General features: G+C 38.9%; 5 protein-coding genes across 8 annotated transcripts; 1 reads left to right on the top strand and 4 right to left on the bottom strand.

Annotated features, from left to right (window-relative positions):
• The first annotated feature begins 1,441 nt into the window (after window positions 1-1,441).
• Window positions 1,442-15,223, top strand: bnip2 (BCL2 interacting protein 2). Of its 4 annotated transcripts, XM_080866641.1 has the most exons (11): window positions 1,442-2,482; window positions 5,279-5,374; window positions 5,495-5,562; window positions 9,587-9,763; window positions 11,169-11,351; window positions 11,951-12,053; window positions 12,128-12,259; window positions 12,386-12,472; window positions 12,562-12,660; window positions 13,231-13,266; window positions 14,539-15,223. In XM_080866641.1, exons 1-11 carry the CDS (start codon window positions 2,118-2,120, stop codon window positions 14,594-14,596), a joined length of 1,404 nt encoding a protein of 467 aa, XP_080722767.1. In that variant the 5' UTR covers window positions 1,442-2,117; the 3' UTR covers window positions 14,597-15,223. The 4 variants fall into 4 exon arrangements, 3 of the variants coding, with proteins under 3 accessions (XP_080722767.1, XP_080722768.1, XP_080722769.1); XR_013969855.1 differs by having other exon boundaries at window positions 1,443-2,482; window positions 12,562-13,266; XM_080866642.1 differs by lacking the exon at window positions 13,231-13,266 and having other exon boundaries at window positions 1,443-2,482.
• Window positions 14,357-17,536, bottom strand: LOC308386859 (beta-1,3-galactosyl-O-glycosyl-glycoprotein beta-1,6-N-acetylglucosaminyltransferase 3-like). The gene has a single exon (XM_080866666.1). It carries the CDS (start codon window positions 17,495-17,497, stop codon window positions 16,229-16,231), a length of 1,269 nt encoding a protein of 422 aa, XP_080722792.1. The 5' UTR covers window positions 17,498-17,536; the 3' UTR covers window positions 14,357-16,228.
• A 3,019-nt stretch (window positions 17,537-20,555) lies between these two features.
• On the bottom strand, window positions 20,556-21,946 carry LOC308384636 (beta-1,3-galactosyl-O-glycosyl-glycoprotein beta-1,6-N-acetylglucosaminyltransferase 3-like; the record flags this gene model as incomplete). The annotated part of the gene is made up of 1 exon (XM_080863171.1): window positions 20,556-21,946. The coding sequence occupies one exon, from the start codon at window positions 21,944-21,946 to the stop codon at window positions 20,735-20,737; it is 1,212 nt and encodes a 403-aa protein (XP_080719297.1). The 3' UTR covers window positions 20,556-20,734.
• A 131-nt stretch (window positions 21,947-22,077) lies between these two features.
• Window positions 22,078-24,215, bottom strand: LOC308391789 (beta-1,3-galactosyl-O-glycosyl-glycoprotein beta-1,6-N-acetylglucosaminyltransferase 3-like). Its single transcript, XM_080874537.1, has one exon. The coding sequence runs from the start codon at window positions 24,175-24,177 to the stop codon at window positions 22,918-22,920; it is 1,260 nt and encodes a 419-aa protein (XP_080730663.1). The 5' UTR covers window positions 24,178-24,215; the 3' UTR covers window positions 22,078-22,917.
• Window positions 24,216-25,088: 873 nt separating this feature from the next.
• LOC308391790 (beta-1,3-galactosyl-O-glycosyl-glycoprotein beta-1,6-N-acetylglucosaminyltransferase 3-like) lies at window positions 25,089-26,321 on the bottom strand. The gene has a single exon (XM_080874538.1). The coding sequence runs from the start codon at window positions 26,310-26,312 to the stop codon at window positions 25,101-25,103; it is 1,212 nt and encodes a 403-aa protein (XP_080730664.1). The 5' UTR covers window positions 26,313-26,321; the 3' UTR covers window positions 25,089-25,100.
• Between the last annotated feature and the right edge of the window lie 34 nt (window positions 26,322-26,355).

The following is a 26,355-nucleotide window of genomic DNA, read 5'->3' as shown; positions in this document are numbered from 1 at the left end:
TGTATGTAAACTTCTGACAACTCTGCATTCTTACATACAAAACTGAGTATTATTTTGTGCACACAAAATCTCTTGGCTGGAGGCTGCAGGTAGAAAGCTGATAAAATAGACAGGGCTTCTAAAATACCAATTCCATTGCATTATACACAGGACTGGTTCAGTTTACTTTGCAATAGTCAGCTACTGACCATAACTGACATTATTTCATGTAGTTAATAACTAAATCCATTAATTTAGAATTTCTTTGAAAGTAATTACTGCAAAGTTAGAGATGGATAAAGCATTACACAATAATGCTTTTCTTTTCGGTATTTCTATGCAAACAGGAGAACTTTGCATATTCAACATTTACAGTTAGTCAAACCAAATTAGCCTTGCAAAAACAGAGGCCTACTATACAAGACAGGCTACAAGTATGCACTTCAACAGCTTCATTATTTCATTGGTAATGATGAATAAAGTCATATTTTAAATAATTACTGAAAGGATAATGAAGTAATCACTGACAAAGTAACTATAATCCGATTACATATCTTTTTACAAATGAATTGCGCTCAGAGTTACTTATTTGTGTAACCTTATTAGCTAAGAGATTATTTGCTGGATTAGGTATAAATGTTACTGCCCTAATGTAATGAAATATATCATAACACAAGCTCTTTTTACAGTGTTGCCTTTTCAGACACAGCGTCACTAATGCTTATTAAATAAAGTGAATAAAAAGAAAAAGTGAAAAAAAAATTACTTTGGCTTGACCAAATAACTAGCAGTTACTTCCCACTATAAGAGAGAACAGTGCGATTCCTAGTATAAACCATCAGACGAAATCAGCACGTTGCGGTTTTTAACCTTTAACCCACTGCTGCACGAATCACTAATGGATAGCAAGATGAAAGCAAAAAATACAATTTGGACAACAGAGCTGGATTAGAGACGTGTGTGAACCAGACTGTGTAGTCTCTACCTTGTCATTATATGTTTCCAGTATCAGCAGAGGGCAGTGAAGCTTGCTAGGGTAAAGACACTTCTGCGGCTAATGGAAGGGCCGTTGCTATTAGGGGTTGCCAGATTTGCTCGTTTTCCACGGACCAGAGCAGTCTTAGCGATTAACTCTTTAGGTATATTGCGTTGTTTTGTTTCTTATCATTATTATTACATACTTTATAATCTACATTTTGCTAACTTTATTTTATGTGGGACACTCAAAAAGAAGTTTCAGTTTTGAAAATATAATATCATTATGTTACTCGTGGTCACAGCAGGGCAGTAAAAAGAAAAGCTTACAGTGCACCAAAATGACATTTTAATGAAATTTGGCGTGCTTTTGTGTGCTTGCACACAAAAAAATAAATTCATAAATCACACGTGACCACAAACTGTGTCGTTTATGCCGAAGAATCTGCAGGAAACACAACTGGCAACTCCGCTGACCATAAACTGTATGCATATCCATGATAGAGCAAGGCGTTGTTAGCAAACGGTTAACTTCTGCCGTTTAGTTGCCGAGGTTCGTGTGTCGGCAAATTAAAAGGAAGTAGTCTTTGTATTTAACATGGGTCCAAGAAAAGACTGTCTTTACGTTGAGCTGTAGTTGATGACTGCCGAATTATTTCTTTTTTGGCTCATAGACAGCGTTAATTGGAATACAAAGCTTGTTTTGTCGTGGCTAAACTTTGCTAACCCCAAAGCTAGCCTGACTGAATGTGTTACGTCCACCGGAGAGCCCTCTGGACTTGGAGGAAGGAAGGAAGGAAACTGATAAGTAGGATAACTGCGCACCTATGCTTCTGCAAAGCTAGAACTCTTTAGGACTCTTGAGTTAACACCGTGACGCATTTAGAAAAGGTGACTATCTGTAGACTTCGCGTGATATTTGACACTGTTTGGTTAATGAGATATGCTGTTAGTTGGCATAGCTAGCTGCTAGCGCCACGTCTCTGGGCTAGCTGTGCAGCAGACGAGAGCTATCCTGTTAGCCACAAACTTCCAAAGAAGTTGTGTAAGTCAGATTTTTCTTTCTGGTTGAGTTGGTCAAGGAGCTGAACGGTGATTAAAGCGTTTCACGGTCAGACTCTTTAACTCTGATCTGCTGTACCACCGGGACAACCGAGAAACTTATGGCATCGGATGTGATTGAGAGTGAAGCGGTGCTGAAGGGTGTAAGTAATATGAATTTGAACAATAGCAGCCCAGATACTGTCACACCCAGGAGGACTCTTGAGGATTTGGGAAACAGACAGACTTCCAGCCCGTCATCATCCGGTGTATCGGGAGAAGGCGATGACGAGGAAACAGACGAATTGCAAAATAGCACAGCTTCTGCTGCAGAAAAGGGCGAAGAGGAGTTTCAAGACAGTCTAACCAAAAAAAGCGGTACGCCACAAGAAAGGAAGACTCCAGACAATGTGCAGAAGCAACGAGGAAAAAGCTCTACCCCGGTGAGCGTTCCCCAGCCACGCTCACCAGCTGGAGCCACTGGAAGGTGTGTATTTAGACATTTTTGTGTTTTCCTTACATAGAAGCAAACTATGAGAAAATTAGCACAGATATGGTTTAGTCTCTCCCAGAGTCAAACGATAGTTTTGTCGGTGGTTCTAAAGTGGACCTAGGTGTACATGTGACTGTTTGTTTATCTGCCTTTGTATTGGTTATAGCGTAGTCTGACGGCCCTGTGTCAGTTGGGATAGGCTCCGGTGGCGTGCCAAAGAGCGTCGTATCATTGGCCTACAGTCTGTGAAATATATCTCAGACATGTCTCTCATGAATGAAGTCATTTTCAGCCAGAAAAGCATCCCTGTCATAGGGTAGAAACTGAAATCAGTTTTTGGAAGAGTGACTTTTATGTCCTTTTATTTATTCAGGTTGAAAGTCTCATTGACATTAAAAATTCATATTACATATTAAAAAAGAAACATGGAAAAATCAGGAGTCACTTTTTAGCACAACATCGATCCTCTGCAGAAAGATGTGTCAAAGCTATGGATTTCAGAATTGACAAGCCACCTATCCTTAACTATTATTGTCAATAAATATTGCTTACTGGGAGCCAATCACTCTTGTGTCTTCATTCCATTTCTCTTATTAGATATTTGTCAGTAATGTTTTTTTCATGCAGGAAAAAATAAGCAACTTGACATGGCGTGGATACTCTAAAACATTGTACTTATAGGTGTGTTTTTTATTTATTATTTTACATTTTTTGCAGTAATCTTGAAAATTGCTTGTCCAGGAGTTAACTTCCAAAAATGTCATCATTTAACCTCAGAGTTCATCTACGTCTTTGTAGCACTGGTACTTTGCTCTAAAAATAGTTGTTTTCAACATCTTGCCAGAAACTGTTGGAAACCAGCCATCCCAAAACTAATTCAGGACCATCAGATTACTTTGCAGATCTTAAGTTCAGAAAAAGCTGTTTCAGTTTAGCCAAACTGGTCATTTACAAAGGTTTGCCTACGGTAACTTCTGAACTTGTTAAGATGTGAAATTGAAGGTTTTCTCTACAGACATTAGTGCACTTTGCTCTGCACCCCTGAGGGATTTTTAAACTAAGTATTGTGAATATTAACTTGGAGGGAGCTATAAAGAATGGTAACAGACTTCAACCCTTCACATAACTAAAACAGAAAAACGCAGCAAAAATAAATGTAGATAGAATGATAAACTTACAATAATCTTGTATTTGTTTCATTTATGTTGAAATTATGAATATGAAAAATGACTTCTTAACTGGTAACACATTTACTTTTGCCTTGAGCTTTATTTAAACAAATTAGCATTGCATCTTTAAAGTTTTTCCATAGTTGAACCATCCCCCACTGATATCCATATTAATTCAGTTCTCTATTGTGCTCAGTATAATAATTACACCTTTAAAATTTCTGTCATCTTTTCCTTTTGACTTTTTAATGTAGCTAATTTCTTTCTATATGCTTCCATTTGCATTGATTGCAATGGTTCCCTCTCAGGAAACTACATTCCTGTAGCAGTTGGATTTCAGATGTAATGTGAGGATTAGCACCATGTACAAGTAGACAGCTAAACTGACATATTATGAAATGTTGAGTACTGAATGCCCAGAATGTTTGTGTGTCTGGAAGTACAAATTCCGCAGTCTATATGATTAATGCATCAAAGGGAGCTTGGTACAACATGGATACAGATACCATTGGTCTGCACTGGTGAGCAGTCGGTTTATAAACTAAGCCCTTAGCACAAGCTTGTAAGCTTTTTAAGAAGCTACTGAAACTGAGATTTTCAAACATCTATTTCATATGATTACTTTTGTCTCATGTTAAGACATTTTATTAATTGAAAACAGGCAATGAGGATAAACTTCCTTTTAGGTTGCTTTAATCATTAAAAGCCACAATATTGAATATACAGTCCAAAAACATGCTTTTATCTCCATAATCTTTTTACCCCACACTTTACAGTTGCTCTACTTTGTTGGCAATGAAAACGTAGCCTGACAGATATAGGATTTTTAGGATCAATACCAATAGTTAGTTATTTTATGAGTTCAATATTTTAGATATTATTTCCTTTAATAAACATGAATGTGACACATGCATAGTAGTGATATGTAAAGAAGATTTTAGTTTTGCAATTATAAGTAATATTGGTGGGTGAATCAATACTTGCAGGCTCTGGTGCCTTCATTGTAAGGGTCAAAGATATTTTTCACCTCCTTACAGTTCTTGGGGGTCAAAAATTACTCAAAAATGCCAACCCTTATTTTGGACCTACAGACCTGTAAACGTATATTGGTTCTTTAAGTTGGCAGCATTTTGAGTATTAGAGGACTGTTTTGTTTTTTGGGTTTGTTGGGTACCTTTTGCATTAGTATAGCTTAAGTAAAATTACTTGTCAGCTTATTAATTTAAAATCGAATTGATTTGTTTCGAATAAATCCAGTTATTATGGCAGATGTTCTTCCTTCTTTATTCGTACAGTGTATGCTCATGTGCTTTTGTGTAGCCAAGTGTACCTATTATACACTGACTTTTTGAAGATTTTAATTGATGATGTATTAGCCCAAGGACAAAAATTGCCTTACTTTCAGCACATCAGGAGTGCGTCTGCATTTTCCCCTTAATCATTTTAAGACTAAACAAGTCATTGTTTTAAGATGCCCAATTACACGTTTGGATTTCACAGATAATTTCCGCTTGCCCTCCTCCTGATCTTGATACATTTTCAAGTGCAAGACAACAATCAAGCAGTTAGAGATTGTTAACCATAACAGATTGTTCAACCTTTTTCCCCTTTTCATTCCCAGCCTTGAACGTCAAGAGTCAGTTGCCACAACAGAAGCCCGCCTCAGAATGGAAGGAGTTGAACTTAAGGAAGAGTGGCAGGATGAGGACTTTCCACGGTACTGTCTCAATCGCACTTATATCATGCTTCATAGCTTTGCATCACATGTTTGGGTTTTTCAAAGTCCCATTAACCGTGAATCTGTTGAATGTATCATTATCTTTTGTATGAATCTTAGGCCTCTCCCAGAGGAAGAGGAGCTTGAAGATGAGCTTTTTGCAGAAGCTTCTGAGGCAGGAAACTCTGGTAATGAAAACACAATACTGTTCTTTGCATTGCTACAGTCAAAAACAGAACACTGAAGAACAAAGTTCTTGCATTTTAAAATGCACATGGCCATATGGAAGTTAAAAGAGATACTGGTTGATCTTCAATTCATGTGCATTCAGCTGAAACTGAGGCCTGAGCAGTCTGAGTTTTACAAATCAAAAGAGTAATTTCTGACGTGGTCTTTTTAGTACAAAATCCTCTCAGGTAGGGGTGGGCGGTATAAAAGGTATACGGTAGAAACAATATAAAATTGGCCAACGGTAGAGATTTTGACTTTACTGCGATAGCGAATGTTGATGGTGTCATCAAGCTGCGCCTGTTTTGGTCGAAAGCATCGCAGCGGCTGCAAACAATATCATCTGCAAATTATGTCGAGCGACGGTAATAGCAAAGAGACTAAGCACTTTTGGAATACGGGGAAAGCCAAAAACTGCACTTCCTAGACTTCCGTACCATTGATTAATTTTTGCTGAATTCTCTCGCAGCTGCTCTATTCCATGTTGTTGCAGTATATTAATGACTAACCTCGTATTGTGAATGGATTATCTCAGATGTTCTCCTGACTGAAGTTTGGTCCGTTTACAGCATCCCGACATGTGATTGTATATGTCCCTAACCACCAGAAACCCTCACGTTAACATTTATCGAGTGGAAAAAAGTTAACAGCCATCCTTCAGCTTCACTGTGCTAATGTTATGCTAACGTAGCTGTTTTGCTAGCGATCACGTAGCACATCACTATATACCAGCTAGCTCAACTTCAGTAACCCTACAAAGTCACTGCTGTTTAGTTTTCTGTCTTCATTTATGTTGGAAATGACAGCAGAGCTGTACGTTTGAATTTTTCAGAGATCTCTCAGTCAGAACATGCAATATCATGTTTAGGTGGAAACTAGCGAGCTAACTTCCTTGTCACTACCCGATCCGTACCGGAAACCCGATCGGCACCCCGCATGCGCAAATCTTCCGTCACTTCCTCTCTTTGCCAACATTGCGACATTCAATATATTTGAATGATACGGTTAGCGCCCAGTTAGCTCCTAGCATTTCTCAACAGCTCTGCCTCCTTTTCGACTGCCCGGGACATTTAAACAATGGATAATCCGTATACAAAGAAATTCATGCTTTTCTCCTCAACAGAGAGCGTCCCCCAATTGAGCAACAGCGCCGTAAAATAAGAAGAATGGCGCCTAATTACAGAGTTAATAATGCAGACTTTGTAATATCTCACGTGTAGATTCATCAGCCAGATTAAGTGTTTACTGACAATTGACAGTGATAGCGCACATCATCACTATTCCAACAATCCTCTCCTCACAGACAAGCATAAACACACTCGACTATCGCTAAATCAGATTTAACACACGTTTGTCCATCCATTCGCTTCCGCTTATCCTTTTCAGGGTCGCGGGGGGCGCTGGAGCCTATCCCAGCTGTCATAGGGCGAGAGGCAGGGTACACCCTGGACAGGTCGCCAGTCTGTCGCAGGGCTAACACACAAGGACAGACAACCATTCACACTCACATTCACTCACACATTCACACCTAGTGGCAATTTGGATTATCCAATTAACCTATCCCCACAAGCTGCATGTCTTTGGACCGTGGGAGGAAGCCGGAGTACCCGGAGAGAACCCACGCAAACACGGGGAGAACATGCAAACTCCACACAGAAAGACCCCGGCCTGATGGTGGAATTGAACTCAGGACCTTCTTGCTGTGCGGCAACAGTGCTAACCACCGTGCCACCGTGCTGCCCTATAATAGGGTTTATTCGCTCCGTCAGCAGGTGGCGGTATCCTCGTACACTGGGGAGTAAACTGCCATTAAACGAACAGAAGAAAAAGAAAACATCTGCACATGCGCGGTACGGATCGGGTAGACCCGATTTGTACGGTCAGACTTTACACATGCGCAGTAAGGATCGGGGAGTCCTGATCCGTAACTTTCTTTTTATTTTTCGTTTTTGTCTACATTGTACTGAAATGCTTCATTATTGCAAACATTTTAAGATATACTTGTTATTCTTAACATCTTAACAGATACTCTGACCCATAACTATCGTAAAACGCTACGACCGGAAGTAGAAACCTTTCGCGCATGCGGGGTACCGATCGGGTTTCCGGTACGGATCGGGTAGTGACATTCCTGCTAACTTCTAACTCTGTTAAAAATAAATTCTGTTTTCATGGATGCCTGGATGTTAAACGTAATTATTACACCTGGTAAAGCAGCAACGCTGATCATTTTATTAAAGGTGAAAGAATTTAGACAGTTTTTAACTCTCAGTGATGCTGCAGTGTTTGTTTGACTTTGGGACCTGAAGCAGACAGAGTTTTGGACCCAGATTACTCCGCAAGGCTCCTCACTACGGCAGCCGTAATGCTCCGGCAATCCATCAAGCGGTGCGCCTTCATAGCTTACCAAAGTCGTACTGAAACATTTTTGACAGATTTCTGCGCGCCATGTACTACATAAAATCTGTTTGAGGTCGGTAACCACAACCAGAATTCATACATAAGGCACACTGTTGATCTTTGAGAAAATTAAATGATTTTAAGTGTGCCCAATGGTGTGTAAAAATACGTTATACAGAAGAAAAGAATATATCGCGATATATATATCGTTACCGCACATGCTTCAAATTATACCGTGATATTTCTTTGCCAAGCTGCAGTGGAATGATGTTCGCTGAAACCAAAATTTCCATTTTAAAAGACTGTAATGTTGAAAGTGTCACTTAATTTCTATACCAGCCAAGCTTCACATTAGTGTTGGCTGAACTTCAAAGTATTTGAAAAGTATTTTTTCATAAACAAGCTCTGTGAAGTACCAAAGCATAGTATTAAACTGGCTCTGGAGCTAATTAAATACTTTAGTAATCATTATCCCTGGCATTGTCAGTTCTGCTTTCATTGCTATAGAAATTTGGAAAAGAGATTTCCTTTTTGTTATGAGTATATAAACAATATCATTAATGTCGATTTCAATTTTATTCATATAGCACATTTCATGACATGTAAACTCAATGTCATAAAAGATAAAAATAAAAAAAATAAAAAAAACTTGACAAAGAAATACAAGGTAACACACACACTTTGTGCTGAGCTACAGCCAGGTGGTAGAGCAGGCTAATCTACTAATCAGGTAGTTGGTGGTTCGATCCCCATCTGCATCTGCTGCTCTGTGTGCCAAATATCCAAGATGTTTGGAACCATTAAAATGTCTGCACCTGATGGCCTGAGAGGTCTAATTGGGTTATAGATACTGAGGAAGTCAGAGATCTACTGTTCAGCCAAACCATTGAGGGCTTTATGAACTAATAGAAGCATTTTAAAGTAAATTCCGTACTGAACTGGGGGCACTTCAAAATTTGGGTAATATGTTCAAATTTACAAGTATGTGTGAAGGTTCTGGTTGCATTCTGAACAAGCTACTGATGATTTGGATAATCTGCCAAATAGAGCATTACAGTAGTTTCATTTCCCCAGTATGAATACATGGACTAATTTCTCTGAGCCAGTTTCAAAAAATAATTTTTATAGCATATTTTAGTGCATATTTCTAACTATTATTGGATATTTTCCCTCCATAAATTCTTAAATTTGCTCTTCCGTTTCTGTCTTTAAATACCAATTTAAAATAGATCTTTTTTGGTATTAGCAGTAGAAAGTTTTTATAATTTCTTTTATAAGGAAAACTGGTAAGACTGCACATTAAAAATACTGTCAAAATGAAAAGCCCTGCATTCACTTTTAGTTGAAATGCACACACACATTAAAATAAGTACCAACAAGAATACTGCCTATGCAATAGGTTAAAATGCCTCTTCCTACCAACCCATGATTCCAATCCCTACTTAAATAAGAGACGCACCAGAAAAGAACTGCTCACCACATGTAATCACTGTGTTATCTCTGACCTGAAAAAGCTTGAACCTTTCAAAAAGCTGTTCTCACAGTAGACCGTATAATCATTATTGATTTGACATCCTACCCTAGGCTACGCAGTGAATCATGGCAAGAAGACTAAGAAAAAACTTGCAGCTCCAGACATCAGTCTCACTCTTGACCGCAGTGAAGGTTCTCTTCTCTCTGACGAGCTGGATGAAAGCACAGAGCTAGACCTCAGTGACATGGACACGCCCTCGGACAACAGCAATGAATTTGAATGGGAAGGTAGGAATTAAAAATAATTAAAAATATTGGTCTGGTACTTCTGGTATTATCCTTTAACCCTCATTGTTTCACTTTGCTTATTTAAAGGCAGATGTTACACATCATCTTTTAGATGAGGTCTAGTTGGGATGTTATTTTCACAACAAACAGAAGTTCTCCGGTCTTTTTTTTTTTTTAATATCTGGGTTCTTGCGTCCATGTGTTTTTTGTTTTTTTTTTTTCTTCCTGTATTTTTTACAGGTTTGCTTAGGCAGCTGACTGCCTGCAGTGTGGTTAAAATATGCTTTGTTGTTTTTTGTTTCCACACTGCTGCCTTCCTCTTTTTCACTTGGAAGAATTGTTTCCATTCTCTGCCTGGAAACAGGCTGCAGGCCAGCAACAGGTTTCTCTGTTCCTTGTGGTAAGATCTTTTGGACAGCTGTCTTTTTATTTTTCAAACAAATCAAGATGTTTTTTTGTTTGTTTTTCATTTTTGTTCGTTTGGTTTGTTCCTCCCCACCATATTTCATACCCTTTCATTTTTACTTAATATATTTGATTCATCTCCCCCTTTCTTTCAATTGTTCCTGCTTGAGTAAACAATAGCAGGTTATCACTTAATGGTGAAATTGTTGGCCATTTTGTCCTGTTTGATTATCAGTTATTCAGTGAGTCACAATTTAAAAGCATTCAAATTTCAGAGAATAACTACTGGAACAAGAAAACTTCATTGATCTCTGCACGAAAATTGATTTGCCGCAGTTGCTTAACACAGTAATAAAAGAGTAAATGCCTTAAGCATAAAACTTAAATTAAACTTGTATTAAGTTATATTGTTCCAAAATCAAACAAGACATGAGACCAGACAATTAGAATTAAATTAAATTAAGAACATTTTGGTCCTCTTCACAGAAAACACACTCAAGTTTGTCCGTTTGATTTAATCTCACGGTTTCATAAGTTTTGATTTGCTTGTTGCATGCTTGATATCATGTGATCATGTGAGTACTTTCCTTGATGTCTGCATGATGAACTTGACATTCTGCACATCATGCAGCTATGCTGTAAATCTTACAAACAATCCTCAGATATCCTTGGGCATTTGAGCAAATGCAGCACTCTACAGTAGAAGTGTGTTTTGCTTTTGCTTTCCTACAGGAAATTATGAATTTTCTCCCCAGAAAAAGTGAAGTGAGCGTATGGAATTGAGGATGTGAATGTTGGTGTTGATTCAGAGAAAGAACATCCCTCAAGATACACAAGATTAAAGCAAGAAAATAAATGTGCATATGATTTGAAATTTAAAATACGAATTATCGAGTGATCTCAAAATTGTATCACATTTGACCAAAAGGAATCTGATTTGAATCATGTGTTAAGTTTGCAGCATTCAAGTTGTTAGTTTAACTTGCCTCTTCTCCTTCAGATGATCTTCCTAAGCCAAAACCCACAGAACTACTACAGAAAGGCGTGGAGTCAGTTCACGAGTATTCGGCCTCAGAGGAGAGGGAAGACAGTCGACGCTGGAAGATGCTTCGTATTGGAGACCAGGAACACAGAGTGGACATGAAGGCCATTGAACCTTACAAGAGAGTCATCAGCCATGGAGGCCAGTACCATTGAAGTACCTCTAGTAGCAAGTCTTGAAACTTTACATACAATTTGGCAGCATCTCACTGTACTTATTAGAAGTATTATTTTTAAGGGCCTCTCTAAATAAATTATGAGTGATTCCTAATCTTAATTCCAGCTGCAGCCAGGACATGAAAACTACATTTATAGAGTCATCGGTGAAATCTGACAACAAAGACACTTAGGTATATCTGCCCCAGCTTGAGGCTTAAAAAGCTTTCATCACAGAGGTTACACTTTTACAAAACGTTGATTCACAAGATTATGGCTTCATTAACGGTTAAATCCAGTGATGACACAATCAAAGCCATAGTCTGGCTCCTCCCACCAGAGCAAAGAACAAATGGCATGCTAATTAATCTTATAGACACAGTAAGCCCAAAACAATGTTATGATTGGCTCATATTTTATCCGATCGGTTCTTTGGTAGCAGCAGTGGATGAATAAACTGTATTGCCGGTACACGTTTGACATGATTCAATCAGCTTGTGTGTATTCACAGTATGAATTCCTTTTTTTTTTTTTTTTTTTTAAATATTAAAAATGACTTTGTGGCGTTTGAATCTCTCATTGCAGGTTACTATGGAGACGGTTTGAATGCCGTAATTGTGTTTGCTGTGTGCTTTATGCCGGAGAGCAATCAGCCAAATTACAGATACATCATGGAGAATTTATTCAAGTGAGTTTTTATTTGAAATTTAGTTCCTTCGCACATTTTAGAGAGCTGTGTCAAATGCGATATTCTTGTTTCAGGTACGTCATTGGCACACTGGAGCTTTTGGTTGCTGAGAACTATATGATTGTGTATTTAAACGGGGCGACCTCTCGTAAGAAGATGCCAACTGTTGGCTGGCTTAGAAAGTGCTATCAGCAGATTGATAGGAGGTGAGTGAGTTGCACAACTTGGAAAACTGGTTTTTAAAAGACAGACAATATGAGAACATAGATATTTGGGTCACTTCAGACAAATAAGCATCAGATCGTAACACCTGTCCTCACTCTTCTGTACAGGCTACGGAAGAATCTGAAATCCTTGATAATCGTACACCCCTCTTGGTTCATTCGCACCCTGCTGGCACTCACCAAACCTTTCATAAGGTAACTGTAATGTAAAAAGGTAATCACAAGTCAAAGACATTCGTGGTGTAATCTCTTTATTCTGAATGTTTCTGATTTCTTTTTCACAGCTCCAAATTTAGTCAGAAAATCAAGTACGTGTACAGCTTGTCAGACCTTGCTGACCTGGTTCCAATGGAGTATGTGTCCATACCAGATTGTATCAAACAGTAAGTATGGTGTTTGTAGCACTGATGTCTGTGTTGCATTATAGTGGTTTTCCTCGTGGCAAGGGTAGGCCGTAAGTTAGCTGTGTCCCACTGACCTAAATGTGCACACTGCGTCATTATACAGGAGATACAGTCTGCCCAAAGCCCATAAGCATTACTATTATTATTATTATGATTATTATTATTATTATCATCATCATATATGCATGATCCCATGTTACAATGGCAATGTTTTATTGCCACGTCACTACATATTGCTTCCAGTGTATACACAGCTTAGGTTGTTGTTTTGTAAGTATTCTATAAGCTGCTGTTAAATATCGTAGTCTTCATTTCTTTGCTAATATGCATAATTATTGAGCTGCACTACAAATTACTCATGCTGTCTTCTTCTTTGAGGCTCTGCACGTGACAAATCTTGTATCGTCACGGCATTTAAAAAGGCAGCACAAATAACTCATCTTGACTCAGTGAAACTCAGTAAAATGTTTTTCTCTTTTGGATGTGTGGTTGCTGTCGGCTGTGTGTTTCTTCTTCTGCCTAACCCGATTTCCCTGCCCCCTTCTTAAGGTTTGACGAGGAAAAAAATAGGAAAAGCCGTAAAAGGTATATGCACTTTCACCCAGGGTCAGCTTCCGCATCTTCTGCATTTCATAAAACTAACAGAGAAATGATGAGTTGGCTTTCAGAAATGCACCAAGACACCTAACTTTCTTTCATTTTCATAGTTGGATGATTTTTAGTTACTGCTTGTCCCGAATCAACAGCTTTCCTCTTCAACTCCCCACATGTTCATCTGATTTGATTCAGGATTTACCTTCCTAATTAACAGATTGAGAGTACATTTTTTGGTCTCCAAAAAATAGGTGACTTGGTGATTATTTAACCAGCTAAATAGATTTTCTGAGCCACTTTTGTGAAGATCATCCCCAAAAGACTATTGCATTTACATTTATTACCTCAAAGCTACCTTAAAATTGTATTCAGCACTTAGTTTTGTTTGTTTTTTTTAAGCCGCAGAGCGTGCTTGCTCACAGCTCATACTTGCTGTCACAAGTCATAACTTCACAAGCTACATGAAGATAAGGTTTCAAGGAAGCTGAATGTGTTGCTGCTTGTTAAGGTAAAAAAAGCCAGGGCATTAAGTTGCACTTACTTGCATTTATCTTGTGAAAAACAGGCTCTTATTTTGAGGAGGTTGGTGTTTGGTAAGTTTGTTCGTGTGTACAAATGAATGGGGTCAAGTAAGGAAGTAGCTCGCCTTAGTCACTGTGGTTTTTGGTGGCACTGCAGCCGTGGCCTCACATGGTTTAGTAACTGGCTCTCACTGAACACACGGTTTGTTCATTCTCACAGCTCTTTGCATGACTCACTGCTTACCCGCTGCCCACTGATTTTTGGTAATTGCCACTTCTTTCAGTTTTAATATTCTGCTTATTGTTGATTCAGTAATGACCACTCAGGAAGAGATGGTATTCAGCAAGACAAAGGCTTTTCTGGCAATATTTAATGTATTTTTACTGCTAAAGTAGAAGCCAAAGTAGAAATTTTTCACTTTTCAATGGAAACAGGAAACTTTTAACGATACAGCTGGTACTGATCTTTGTACTGATCAGACATTTTAAGAAGTTGCATGTATACAAAATATATACGTGTATATACAATATACAAATTGGGATTTGTATATATTTTAGCGTTTTAAATTTTTTTTTTTTTTTTTTTTTTTTTTTTTTTTTTTTTTTTTGGGCAAACTGGTCTAGTGAGTCTGATCATTTTTATACATTCCTGTGTATAGAAATAATCCTGACACCAAAAAATCCCATTTTGATAGTGTTACAGATTTTGTACAGTTTTAATGACCACTAAACTTGTGTGCAGAATCGATCAGGACATGCACGGCAAAACGGAGAGCGCAGCTGCTACTGTCCCGGAGTGACCTGGCTCACGCTTCGAGACGTGGAAAGGAACGGTGAAGAATGTTGAGGACTGCAGCCATTCATGTTTGTTTTCTGGGTGATGGGACTGGAGGCTTCTTTGCATCAAGAAAGTGCCTTTTTGACATGATGCTGCCTGTTACATGTTGGAACTGTTTTTTGTTTTTGTGCTGCATTTCTGTGTCAACCAGTTTGATCTGCAGCACTTTGTCCACATGCTGTCATAAACTTTTTAATCCTTTTTTATTTACTCCTGTATCTCATGTCAAACTAAGCGCATTGGTTTCCCTGTAGCTACTGGTGTATGTACACTATTTGAGGCACTCTTGTTACAAGTGGTTGATGCATGTTCTACTTTATTACATTTAAAATTATATATTTATATTCAAAAGGTGTCAAAGGAAATAAATTAATATATTTTTATGATGGATCTGATTTTAAACTGCGTATTAGGTCACTGACTCACTGAGTGGCATTGGATAGAACACGTTTAATGGCATCTTGTTCACTGTTCACTGCTGATGTTCTCTGTTAAAATCCTGCCTGGGGAAAGGAAATCTTTGTTTTTATTTTATCTTTTTTTTTCTTTTTCTCGATCTTTTTTTTTTTTTCTTTTTCTTTTTTTTTTGGCCCCTCACTTGAATGTACTGTTTTTGCTTGTTGGGGGTGAACACTTGCGAAAGAAACTATCTGAACCAAGGATGTAGGTCTTTATTTTCTCATTTCCTTCAAAGTAAAGCCATGGATCCAATCTGATTGCTTTGTATCTTTTATTATTGTTGTTATTATTAGTTTTAGATCTTTTTTTTTTTTTTTTTTTTGTAATGCAAAATTTTTGGGAATAACAAGATAGTTTTTGCGCTACAATAGTTCTGTAGTGGTCAAAAGTATGTTTAACAGGAAATGAGAATTTACAAGAACAAAAACAAAAGGCAACGTGCACTCAGCTATTAATTGTCTATATGGAAATAAAAATGTAGCCTAATGCAGTAGTTCTGCAGTAAATGTGCTTTCAGTTAGGTTAAAACTTTTGCTTGAGACAATGTGAGCTGAGTTAACTACCTAGTAATTGCAAGGACAAAATTTGAGAAACCTCTGTTTAAATACAATATAAAAAAAAATACAATACAAAAACAATATACTTAAAAAGAAAAGATTTGAATTTCAAATGATCTGTTGTGAAAGTTTAATAGACATACTTTAAGCAATGTTTTTCACCTTTGCGTGTCTCTTCTGCCATACTTGAGCTCCACTAGATGGCACTGCAATTACAGGTTTCACTGACAAGAAACTATTAACAGCTCTACAAGAAGGCTTGAAAGAAGTACCAAAAATGACAAGGAACAGTGACAGCCACGGGATTTTACATTTACATGACTGACATTTTAGTATAAATTATTGCTGATCTGAAAAAATCAAATTCTCCATAGTTGTTGAAAAACCAAGGCATTAGACCCCTTTGCTTTGTTACAACACCTCCCAACATTCTTATCTTTTTAACCACTAAAGGCAAAAATAAAACTCAGGATCTTCTACGGGTGTAACTTAGAAAGGACTTTCTACTTACAACAAACAACGCAAACTTCACTTATAATGAATTACACTTTTAATTCATTGTAAGTATTACTCAATGGTCACATTTTCCTAGTGGACAGTGGATCATGACCTAAAGCTTTGAAACGCAGCACTGATTCCAGACACCTTATGGCAACATCATCATCCTCTGGATCAAACTTATTTGCAAACAGGTGGTGTTGTTTCAGGAGCCATGGGAGGTCACCCGCTCCATACACACAAACAGATCTTCTGTAAACACCAGTGCATGGGTAATATGGGGCTCCCTTATTCATATCTCCTGCTAAATACGACCACTTCACTGCCCGAGCCAAAGCTAGCATGTCTGACATGTCATACTTCCCATTTTGGGGCATTGACCCAGGAACAGAGGGCATCCTCTGCAGGGTGGCCCACAAGTGCTCATCAGGGCTGTATGTGTCCTTCTCCCACTCCAGAAACTTCTGAACCTCTCTGTCCTCCATCACATGTTCCACAAAAGCTCTTGTGACCACAAAGTAGGCATTTCCTGAGAACATGGGGATGCTGATTGGTGGGTCACTTTTCCTCACATTTGTGTTGATAACACTCTTTGTGATATTGTGGTGATACTGCCAACGACCTTTCTTGTAGCCAGAATTCACCTCGGACTCCATGCTGTTCCTCCCATTGAGAAGCTTCAGTGCCCTCACCATCTCTCTGTTTGTTTTGATGGGGAAGTCTGTCCCACAGGTGTTAAGCAGGTACCTCCAGTTGATGTGAGTATTTAGCAGATCTTTCATGCAATTCAGATCTGCCTGTACTCTGAACCACGAGGCATATACCACTCTTTCTAATTTACTGGCTACAAACACATTAGGAAAGCATGAAGCAATCGCAGCCACAGCCTTCATGAATGATGCAGAGGAGTTCTGGTCCACGTGTACACAGTAAATGTTCTGAGGAGCATAAACAGCTCGTAGAAGCCGCTCAAACATCTCAATGTTGTCATGGATCACCATGGAGTATGCAATGGGGAAATCTTTCTCTTCCTCACTGAGAGGAGCTGTGATGAAACCTCTTTTTTCAATGTAAGCCTGACAGTTCACTGTTGCATTAATGTAGAAGTCCTCAGAAAAAACATTCTTCTTTTTCCTGGATGACAGAAGCCTTTCTAATTCACCTTCCTTACCTTTCACATCACCAGTGATAATAGTCGAACAACCAGGCAGATCAGCTGAGAACTGAGGAGGTATTTGCAGATCAGACGGTGACTGTTCAGAGCCAAATCTCCAAAGAGCAAAAGAAAAGAACAAAACCATCAAGGTAAGAAAAAGATTTCTTAACATACGACCCTTTGTAAAATACATATCCTTGTTTGAAAGGGACTGCCACACAGGTGACTTTGTCTTCAGTGCAGGTTACAATTCGACTAAATGGTGAGAGGCTGCACCGTGGGGAGGTGTGTCAAGCTAAGGCGGAGACAATAAAAACATTACCTGGGAGGTTATGCCTATTACATCTATTTCTTTTGTCCCCATGATAGATCAGAGAAAACCGACTCATAGTGTATTAAAACATCTATATTTCTTTTTATTCAATCATCTTCCGGAAGAGAGAGACCCCTGCACAGCCCAAACGCCAGTTGCAGGATCTCTAACATTAGAATCATAAACTATGTCTCATATATTATTTTGGTACTTTACACGTCACACAGTTTCGATACCAACATTCCTCATATGGCAAAGTTCCACTTTTCTGTGTCTTATCTATTAATATGCCTGTGCACTAAAACTTCCTGTGCAGCTTGCAATAACTTCCCCTTTCTAAGGTCTGTCTGAACTTAGTTTCACTCTGTCTGTTGCTCATACTCTACAAAAAACATGCAGTTTCTTGTCAGCCTGTGACCTAGTCTCAAAGCTGGCCTTCTTTTCTACATAAAACAATCTAATGAGCAGATACGCATTAAAAAATATCTCTCTATTTCTTACAGCATCAGTAGTGCTGATGTCACTGATACACCAGTGCAAATTCAAACAGATGATATTTTCAGGATGATAGTTTATAACACGCTGGTGTGTTTCAAGGTGTACTGATAGCATCAATTAGAAAAGATTTTATTTCTATTTACAATAAATCATGCAAGTTTCACTTACAAATTTAATATCAGGTTGAAAAAAATATATACATTCACACAAACTTGTAACTTTTCAGACATTACTCACGTGGTCTAAGAAATGGTAATATACTGTACAGATACGGGCACCTCATATAGGAAATATTCACCTTAAGTCGAAAGAAACCTACCAAAACAAATTAACTCTTCATTCTCTTTTGATCATTAACCATTTTAACTTTGAATACTTGTCCGTCTTGATACTGTGCATCCATGATACATACCTCAGTTAGGGTGAGCTCTAGATGCATCTGAGGCATTAACATTTTGATCATAAAATTAAAAAAAAAAACTCAAGAAAACAATGGCACAGTAACAACCACAGGCTTTTACATATTACATGACTGATATTTTAGTCGATGTTTCTCAATAGCTCAGTTATTTATGCTGCATGGCTTTTGGACCCTTGCTTCATGTAACTCCATTTCTCTGCCTTCCTGTTTCCTCGTCACCTCACTAAAGGCAATGAAAAAATTCTTAATATAAATCTTTATAATAATTTATTTAAATCTCAAAAACTACATATCAATGCCATGATATTTACTTAAATAACTCGAATATCACAAATTACACTTTTAAATCATTGTAAGTATTACTCTGTGCCTGGGTCCTCGTCACAAAACATGACATCACTGTGATAATGTTATGTTGGTTTTGCAGATTCTGCATAGCAGGTTTAATATAGGGGGAAAACAACTTCCAGATTGTGTGAGTAAAATCAGGTTTTTTCTCTTTGTCAGTTTAACAGTTTCTGTTGTGCCTGTCACTGTTCCCTGTCTGTCTTCTTACCCCGTTCTTCCTGACCTTGTACTTTCTCCTCATGTTCCCCTCTTTCCTCTCTCCCTCTTTGGACTGACAATCTTACACAAATAGATTATAAACAATTAGATGAAAAATTAAATTAATATGAAACAAATACTGTAGATCATTGGTTAAATGATCACCAAGCAATATTTGTTTGTGCAGACCTGCCATAACTGTGGGGGACTAGCCCAACCGGAATAGTATGGTGGGGGGAGTTTTGTTCTTCCGGTGCGGTCTGTGTGTTTTGTCATGTGCTGGAGTACGCATTAAAAGTTTTACAGCGGACTACTAACAAAAAGTCCTAACCAAACCACATGCATATCTAATAAAAGATATAAATATTGAAACACTGATCGAACATTATTGCTGATTCACGGATCATTTGATTTTACAAGTTTACCTGAATGTGGCTCCTTTTTTTGAAAAAAACTTTCTTATATCCATTGTGAACCTGGCTGTCTCTCTGTACACACAAACACTGATTCAGTAAGGACATCTCCTGGTTTCATCTTCATGTTTCCCTCTCCCCACATACACAAACCGATATCATGACCAGCAGCTTTTACAGCTGTGGCTCCACCGAACATCAGCTGATACTAGAAATTAATATTAAATAAATGCTAACAACAGCCGTTGTTCAGCGTGACCTCCGCTGGTCTCAGCAGGTTTCCCCAATCTTATAAACAGTACATTGCATAATGACTGCAATTAGCACCACTGAAGGAACAATGGGCTGGGAGGGCAGTTCCTTGATTATTAATATGCGATGAGTTTATACGATTCGGGAAAACCTGCAGTCAGAGGGTCAGAGATTTCTGGTCCACGTGTACACAGTAAATGTTCTGAGGAGCATAAACAGCTCGTAGAAGCCGCTCAAACATCTCAATGTTGTCATGGATCACCATGGAGTATGCAATGGGGAAATCTTTCTCTTCCTCACTGAGAGGAGCTGTGATGAAACCTCTTTTTTCAATGTAAGCCTGACAGTTCACTGTTGCATTAATGTAGAAGTCCTCAGAAAAAACATTCTTCTTTTTCTTGGATGACAGAAGCCTTCCTAATTCACCTTCCTTACCTTTCACATCACCAGTGATAATAGTCGAACAACCAGGCAGATCAGCTGAGAACTGAGGAAGTATTTGCAGATCAGACGATGACTGTTCAGAGCCAAATGTCCAAAGAGCAAAAGAAAAGAACAAAACCATCAAGATAAGAAAAAGATTTCTTAACATACGACCCTTTGTAAAATACATATCCTTGTTTGAAAGGGACTGCCACACAGGTGACTTTGTCTTCAGTGCAGGTTACAGTTTGACGAAATGGTGAGAGGCTGCACTGTTTCATTACATAAAGAAGTATCTAAAACTAAGGTGTGGAAAACCTAAAAAAAAATCCGAGACCGTTTTTGCCTGTTGCATAGTTGAGCATCAACACTACTAATGCCACTGACAGAGTAGTGTTAAATGCAATCAGATAACATTACCAAGAAGAGCGAGTATAATGAAGTTGTTTGTTTCAGGATCTTCTACGGGTGTAACTTAGAAAGGACTTTCTACTTACAACAAACAACGCAAACTTCACTTATAATGAATTACACTTTTAATTCATTGTAAGTTTTACTCAATGGTCACATTTTCCTAGTGGACAGTGGGTCATGGCCTAAAGCTTTGAAACGCAGCACTGATTCCAGACACCTTATGGCAACATCATCAACCTCTGGATCAAACTTATTTGCAAACAGGTGGTGTTGTTTCAGGAGCCATGGGAGGTCACCCGCTCCATACACACAAATAGATCTTCTATAAACACCAGTGCATGGGTAATATGGGGCTCCCTTATTCATATCTCCTGCTGAATACGACCACTTCACTGCCCGAGCCAAAGCTAGCATGTCTGACATGTCATACTTCACATTTTGGGGCATTGACCCAGGAACAGAGGGCATCCTCTGCAGGGTGGCCCACAAGTGCTCATCAGGGCTGTATGTGTCCTTCTCCCACTCCAGAAACTTCTGAACCTCTCTGTCCTCCATCACATGTTCCACAAAAGCTCTTGTGACCACAAAGTAGGCATTTCCTGAGAACATGGGGATGCTGATTGGTGGGTCACTTTTCCTCACATTTGTGTTGATAACACTCTTTGTGATATTGTGGTGATACTGCCAACGACCTTTCTTGTAGCCAGAAGTCACCTCGGACTCCATGCTGTTCCTCCCATTGAGAAGCTTCAGTGCCCTCACCATCTCTCTGTTTGTTTTGATGGGGAAGTCTGTCCCACAGGTGTTAAGCAGGTACCTCCAGTTGATGTGAGTATTTAGCAGATCTTTCATGCAATTCAGATCTGCCTGTACTCTGAACCACGAGGCATATACCACTCTTTCTAATTTACTGGCTACAAACACATTAGGAAAGCATGAAGCAATCGCAGCCACAGCCTTCTTGAATGTTGCAGAGGATTTCTGGTCCACGTGTACACAGTAAATGTTCTGAGGAGCATAAATAGCTCGTAGAAGCCGCTCAAACATCTCAATCTTGTCATGGATCACCATGGAGTATGCAATGGGGAAATCTTTCTCTTCCTCACTGAGAGGAGCTGTGATGAAACCTCTTTCTTCAATGTAAACTTGACAGTTCACTGTTGCGTTAATGTAGAAGTCCTCAGAAAAAACATTCTTCTTTTTCTTGGATGACAGAAGCCCTTCTAATTCACATTGCTTGCCTCCAGGGATAAGAGCCAACTTACCAGGCAGATCAGCTGAGAACTGAGGAAGTATTTGCAGATCAGACGATGACTGTTCAGAGCCAAATCTCCAAAGAGCAAAAGAAAAGAACAAAACCATCAAGGTAAGAAAAAGATTTCTTAACATACAACGCTTCTTAAAATACATATCCTTGTTTGAAAGGGACTGCCGCACAGGTGACTTTGTCTTCAGTGCAGGTTACAGTTCGACTAAATGGTGAGAGGCTGCACTGTTTCATTACATAAGGAAATATGTAAAACTAAGGTGTGGAAAACCGAAAAACATTCCTGGAATATTTTACAGTTTGCAGAATTGTATTCAACTCTACTGATGCCACTGATAGACCAGATGACACTGATAACATTACCAGGATGACAGGGTTTAAGGCAGTTGTTTCAAGGCATTCAAACAGTGTAAATTAGAAAAGATTTTCTCTTTCCAACAAACAAGTTTAACTTACAGTATATGACCAATTCACTGTTTCACAAGCACGACTTTAATATCAAGTTGAAAAAAAAAACCCCATATACATTTACACAAACGTGTATGATCTGTACTGTTTCACGTGTCTAAGAATTTCCATTATACAGATACAGGCACTTCATAGAATAAATATTCACCTGAAGTCAAAAGAAACATACCAAAGAAAATTACTGCTGCGTTCTCTTTTACACATTAACTATTTTAATTTTGACTACGTGTCCGTCTTGATACTGAGCATCCCGAAACATTCCTCAATTACTCTGAGCTCTAAATGCATCTAAGAATGACTAAAACGGATGTTTCATTACATAAGGAAGTCTGTAAATCTAAGGTGTGGAAAACCTAAAAAATATCCGAGACCATTTTTGCCTGTTGCATAGTTGAGCATCAACACTACTAATGCCGCTTTTAGAGTAGTGTTAAATGCAATCAGATAACATTACCAAGAAGAGCGAGTATAATGAAGTTGTTTGTTTCAGGATCTTCTACGGGTGTAACTTAGAAAGGACTTTCTACTTACAACAAACAACGCAAACTTCACTTATAATGAATTACACTTTTAATTCATTGTAAGTTTTACTCAATGGTCACATTTTCCTAGTGGACAGTGGGTCATGGCCTAAAGCTTTGAAACGCAGCACTGATTCCAGACACCTTATGGCAACATCATCAACCTCTGGATCAAACTTATTTGCAAACAGGTGGTGTTGTTTCAGGAGCCATGGGAGGTCACCCGCTCCATACACACAAACAGATCTTCTGTAAACACCAGTGCATGGGTAATATGGGGCTCCCTTATTCATATCTCCTGCTAAATACGACCACTTCACTGCCCGAGCCAAAGCTAGCATGTCTGACATGTCATACTTCCCATTTTGGGGCATTGACCCAGGAACAGAGGGCATCCTCTGCAGGGTGGCCCACAAGTGCTCATCAGGGCTGTATGTGTCCTTCTCCCACTCCAGAAACTTCTGAACCTCTCTGTCCTCCATCACATGTTCCACAAAAGCTCTTGTGACCACAAAGTAGGCATTTCCTGAGAACATGGGGATGCTGATTGGTGGGTCACTTTTCCTCACATTTGTGTTGATAACACTCTTTGTGATATTGTGGTGATACTGCCAACGACCTTTCTTGTAGCCAGAAGTCACCTCGGACTCCATGCTGTTCCTCCCATTGAGAAGCTTCAGTGCCCTCACCATCTCTCTGTTTGTTTTGATGGGGAAGTCTGTCCCACAGGTGTTAAGCAGGTACCTCCAGTTGATGTGAGTATTTAGCAGATCTTTCATGCAATTCAGATCTGCCTGTACTCTGAACCACGAGGCATATACCACTCTTTCTAATTTACTGGCTACAAACACATTAGGAAAGCATGAAGCAATCGCAGCCACAGCCTTCTTGAATGTTGCAGAGGATTTCTGGTCCACGTGTACACAGTAAATGTTCTGAGGAGCATAAATAGCTCGTAGAAGCCGCTCAAACATCTCAATCTTGTCATGGATCACCATGGAGTATGCAATGGGGAAATCTTTCTCTTCCTCACTGAGAGGAGCTGTGATGAAACCTCTTTCTTCAATGTAAACTTGACAGTTCACTGTTGCGTTAATGTAGAAGTCCTCAGAAAAAACATTCTTCTTTTTCTTGGATGACAGAAGCCCTTCTAATTCACATTGCTTGCCTCCAGGGATAAGAGCCAACTTACCAGGCAAATCAGCTGAGAACTGAGGAAGTATTTGCAGATCAGACGATGACTGTTCAGAGCCAAATCTCCAAAGAGCAAAAGAAAAGAACAAAACCATCAAGGTAAGAAAAAGATTTCTTAACATACGACCCTTTGTAAAATACATATCCTTGTTTGAAAGGGACTGCCACACAGGTGACTTTGTCTTCAGTGCAGGTTACAGTTCGACTAAATGGTGAGAGGCTGCACTGTTTCATTACATAAGGAAATATGTAAAACTAAGGTGTGGAAAACCGAAAAACATTCCTGGAATATTTTACAGTTTGCAGAATTGTATTCAACTCTACTGATGCCACTGATAGACCAGATGACACTGATAACATTACCAGGATGACAGGGTTTAAGGCAGTTGTTTCAAGGCATTCAAACAGTGTAAATTAGAAAAGATTTTCTCTTTCCAACAAACAAGTTTAACTTACAGTATATGACCAATTCACTGTTTCACAAGCACGACTTTAATATCAAGTTGAAAAAAAAAACCCCATATACATTTACACAAACGTGTATGATCTGTACTGTTTCACGTGTCTAAGAATTTCCATTATACAGATACAGGCACTTCATAGAATAAATATTCACCTGAAGTCAAAAGAAACATACCAAAGAAAATTACTGCTGCATTCTCTTTTACACATTAACTATTTTAATTTTGACTACGTGTCCGTCTTGATACTGAGCATCCCGAAACATTCCTCAATTACTCTGAGCTCTAAATGCATCTAAGAATGACTAAAACGGATGTTTCATTACATAAGGAAGTCTGTAAATCTAAGGTGTGGAAAACCTAAAAAATATCCGAGACCATTTTTGCCTGTTGCATAGTTGAGCATCAACACTACTAATGCCGCTTTTAGAGTAGTGTTAAATGCAATCAGATAACATTACCAAGAAGAGCGAGTATAATGAAGTTGTTTGTTTCAGGATCTTCTACGGGTGTAACTTAGAAAGGACTTTCTACTTACAACAAACAACGCAAACTTCACTTATAATGAATTACACTTTTAATTCATTGTAAGTTTTACTCAATGGTCACATTTTCCTAGTGGACAGTGGGTCATGGCCTAAAGCTTTGAAACGCAGCACTGATTCCAGACACCTTATGGCAACATCATCATCCTCTGGATCAAACTTATTTGCAAACAGGTGGTGTTGTTTCAGGAGCCATGGGAGGTCACCCGCTCCATACACACAAACAGATCTTCTGTAAACACCAGTGCATGGGTAATATGGGGCTCCCTTATTCATATCTCCTGCTAAATACGACCACTTCACTGCCCGAGCCAAAGCTAGCATGTCTGACATGTCATACTTCCCATTTTGGGGCATTGACCCAGGAACAGAGGGCATCCTCTGCAGGGTGGCCCACAAGTGCTCATCAGGGCTGTATGTGTCCTTCTCCCACTCCAGAAACTTCTGAACCTCTCTGTCCTCCATCACATGTTCCACAAAAGCTCTTGTGACCACAAAGTAGGCATTTCCTGAGAACATGGGGATGCTGTTTGGTGGGTCACTTTTCCTCACATTTGTGTTGATAACACTCTTTGTGATATTGTGGTGATACTGCCAACGACCTTTCTTGTAGCCAGAAGTCACCTCGGACTCCATGCTGTTCCTCCCATTGAGAAGCTTCAGTGCCCTCACCATCTCTCTGTTTGTTTTGATGGGGAAGTCTGTCCCACAGGTGTTAAGCAGGTACCTCCAGTTGATGTGAGTATTTAGCAGATCTTTCATGCAATTCAGATCTGCCTGTACTCTGAACCACGAGGCATATACCACTCTTTCTAATTTACTGGCTACAAACACATTAGGAAAGCATGAAGCAATCGCAGCCACAGCCTTCTTGAATGTTGCAGAGGATTTCTGGTCCACGTGTACACAGTAAATGTTCTGAGGAGCATAAACAGCTCGTAGAAGCCGCTCAAACATCTCAATCTTGTCATGGATCACCATGGAGTATGCAATGGGGAAATCTTTCTCTTCCTCACTGAGAGGAGCTGTGATGAAACCTCTTTCTTCAATGTAAACTTGACAGTTCACTGTTGCGTTAATGTAGAAGTCCTCAGAAAAAACATTCTTCTTTTTCTTGGATGACAGAAGCCCTTCTAATTCACATTGCTTGCCTCCAGGGATAAGAGCCAACTTACCAGGCAAATCAGCTGAGAACTGAGGAAGTATTTGCAGATCAGACGATGACTGTTCAGAGCCAAATCTCCAAAGAGCAAAAGAAAAGAACAAAACCATCAAGGTAAGAAAAAGATTTCTTAACATACAACGCTTCTTAAAA

This window comes from Rhamphochromis sp. 'chilingali' (assembly GCF_963969265.1).
Source record: "Rhamphochromis sp. 'chilingali' genome assembly, chromosome: 2".
Lineage (NCBI taxonomy): Eukaryota > Metazoa > Chordata > Actinopteri > Cichliformes > Cichlidae > Rhamphochromis > Rhamphochromis sp. 'chilingali'.
The sequence above is the reverse complement of the archived record's forward strand: the minus strand, read 5'-3'. Positions and strand labels throughout refer to the sequence as shown.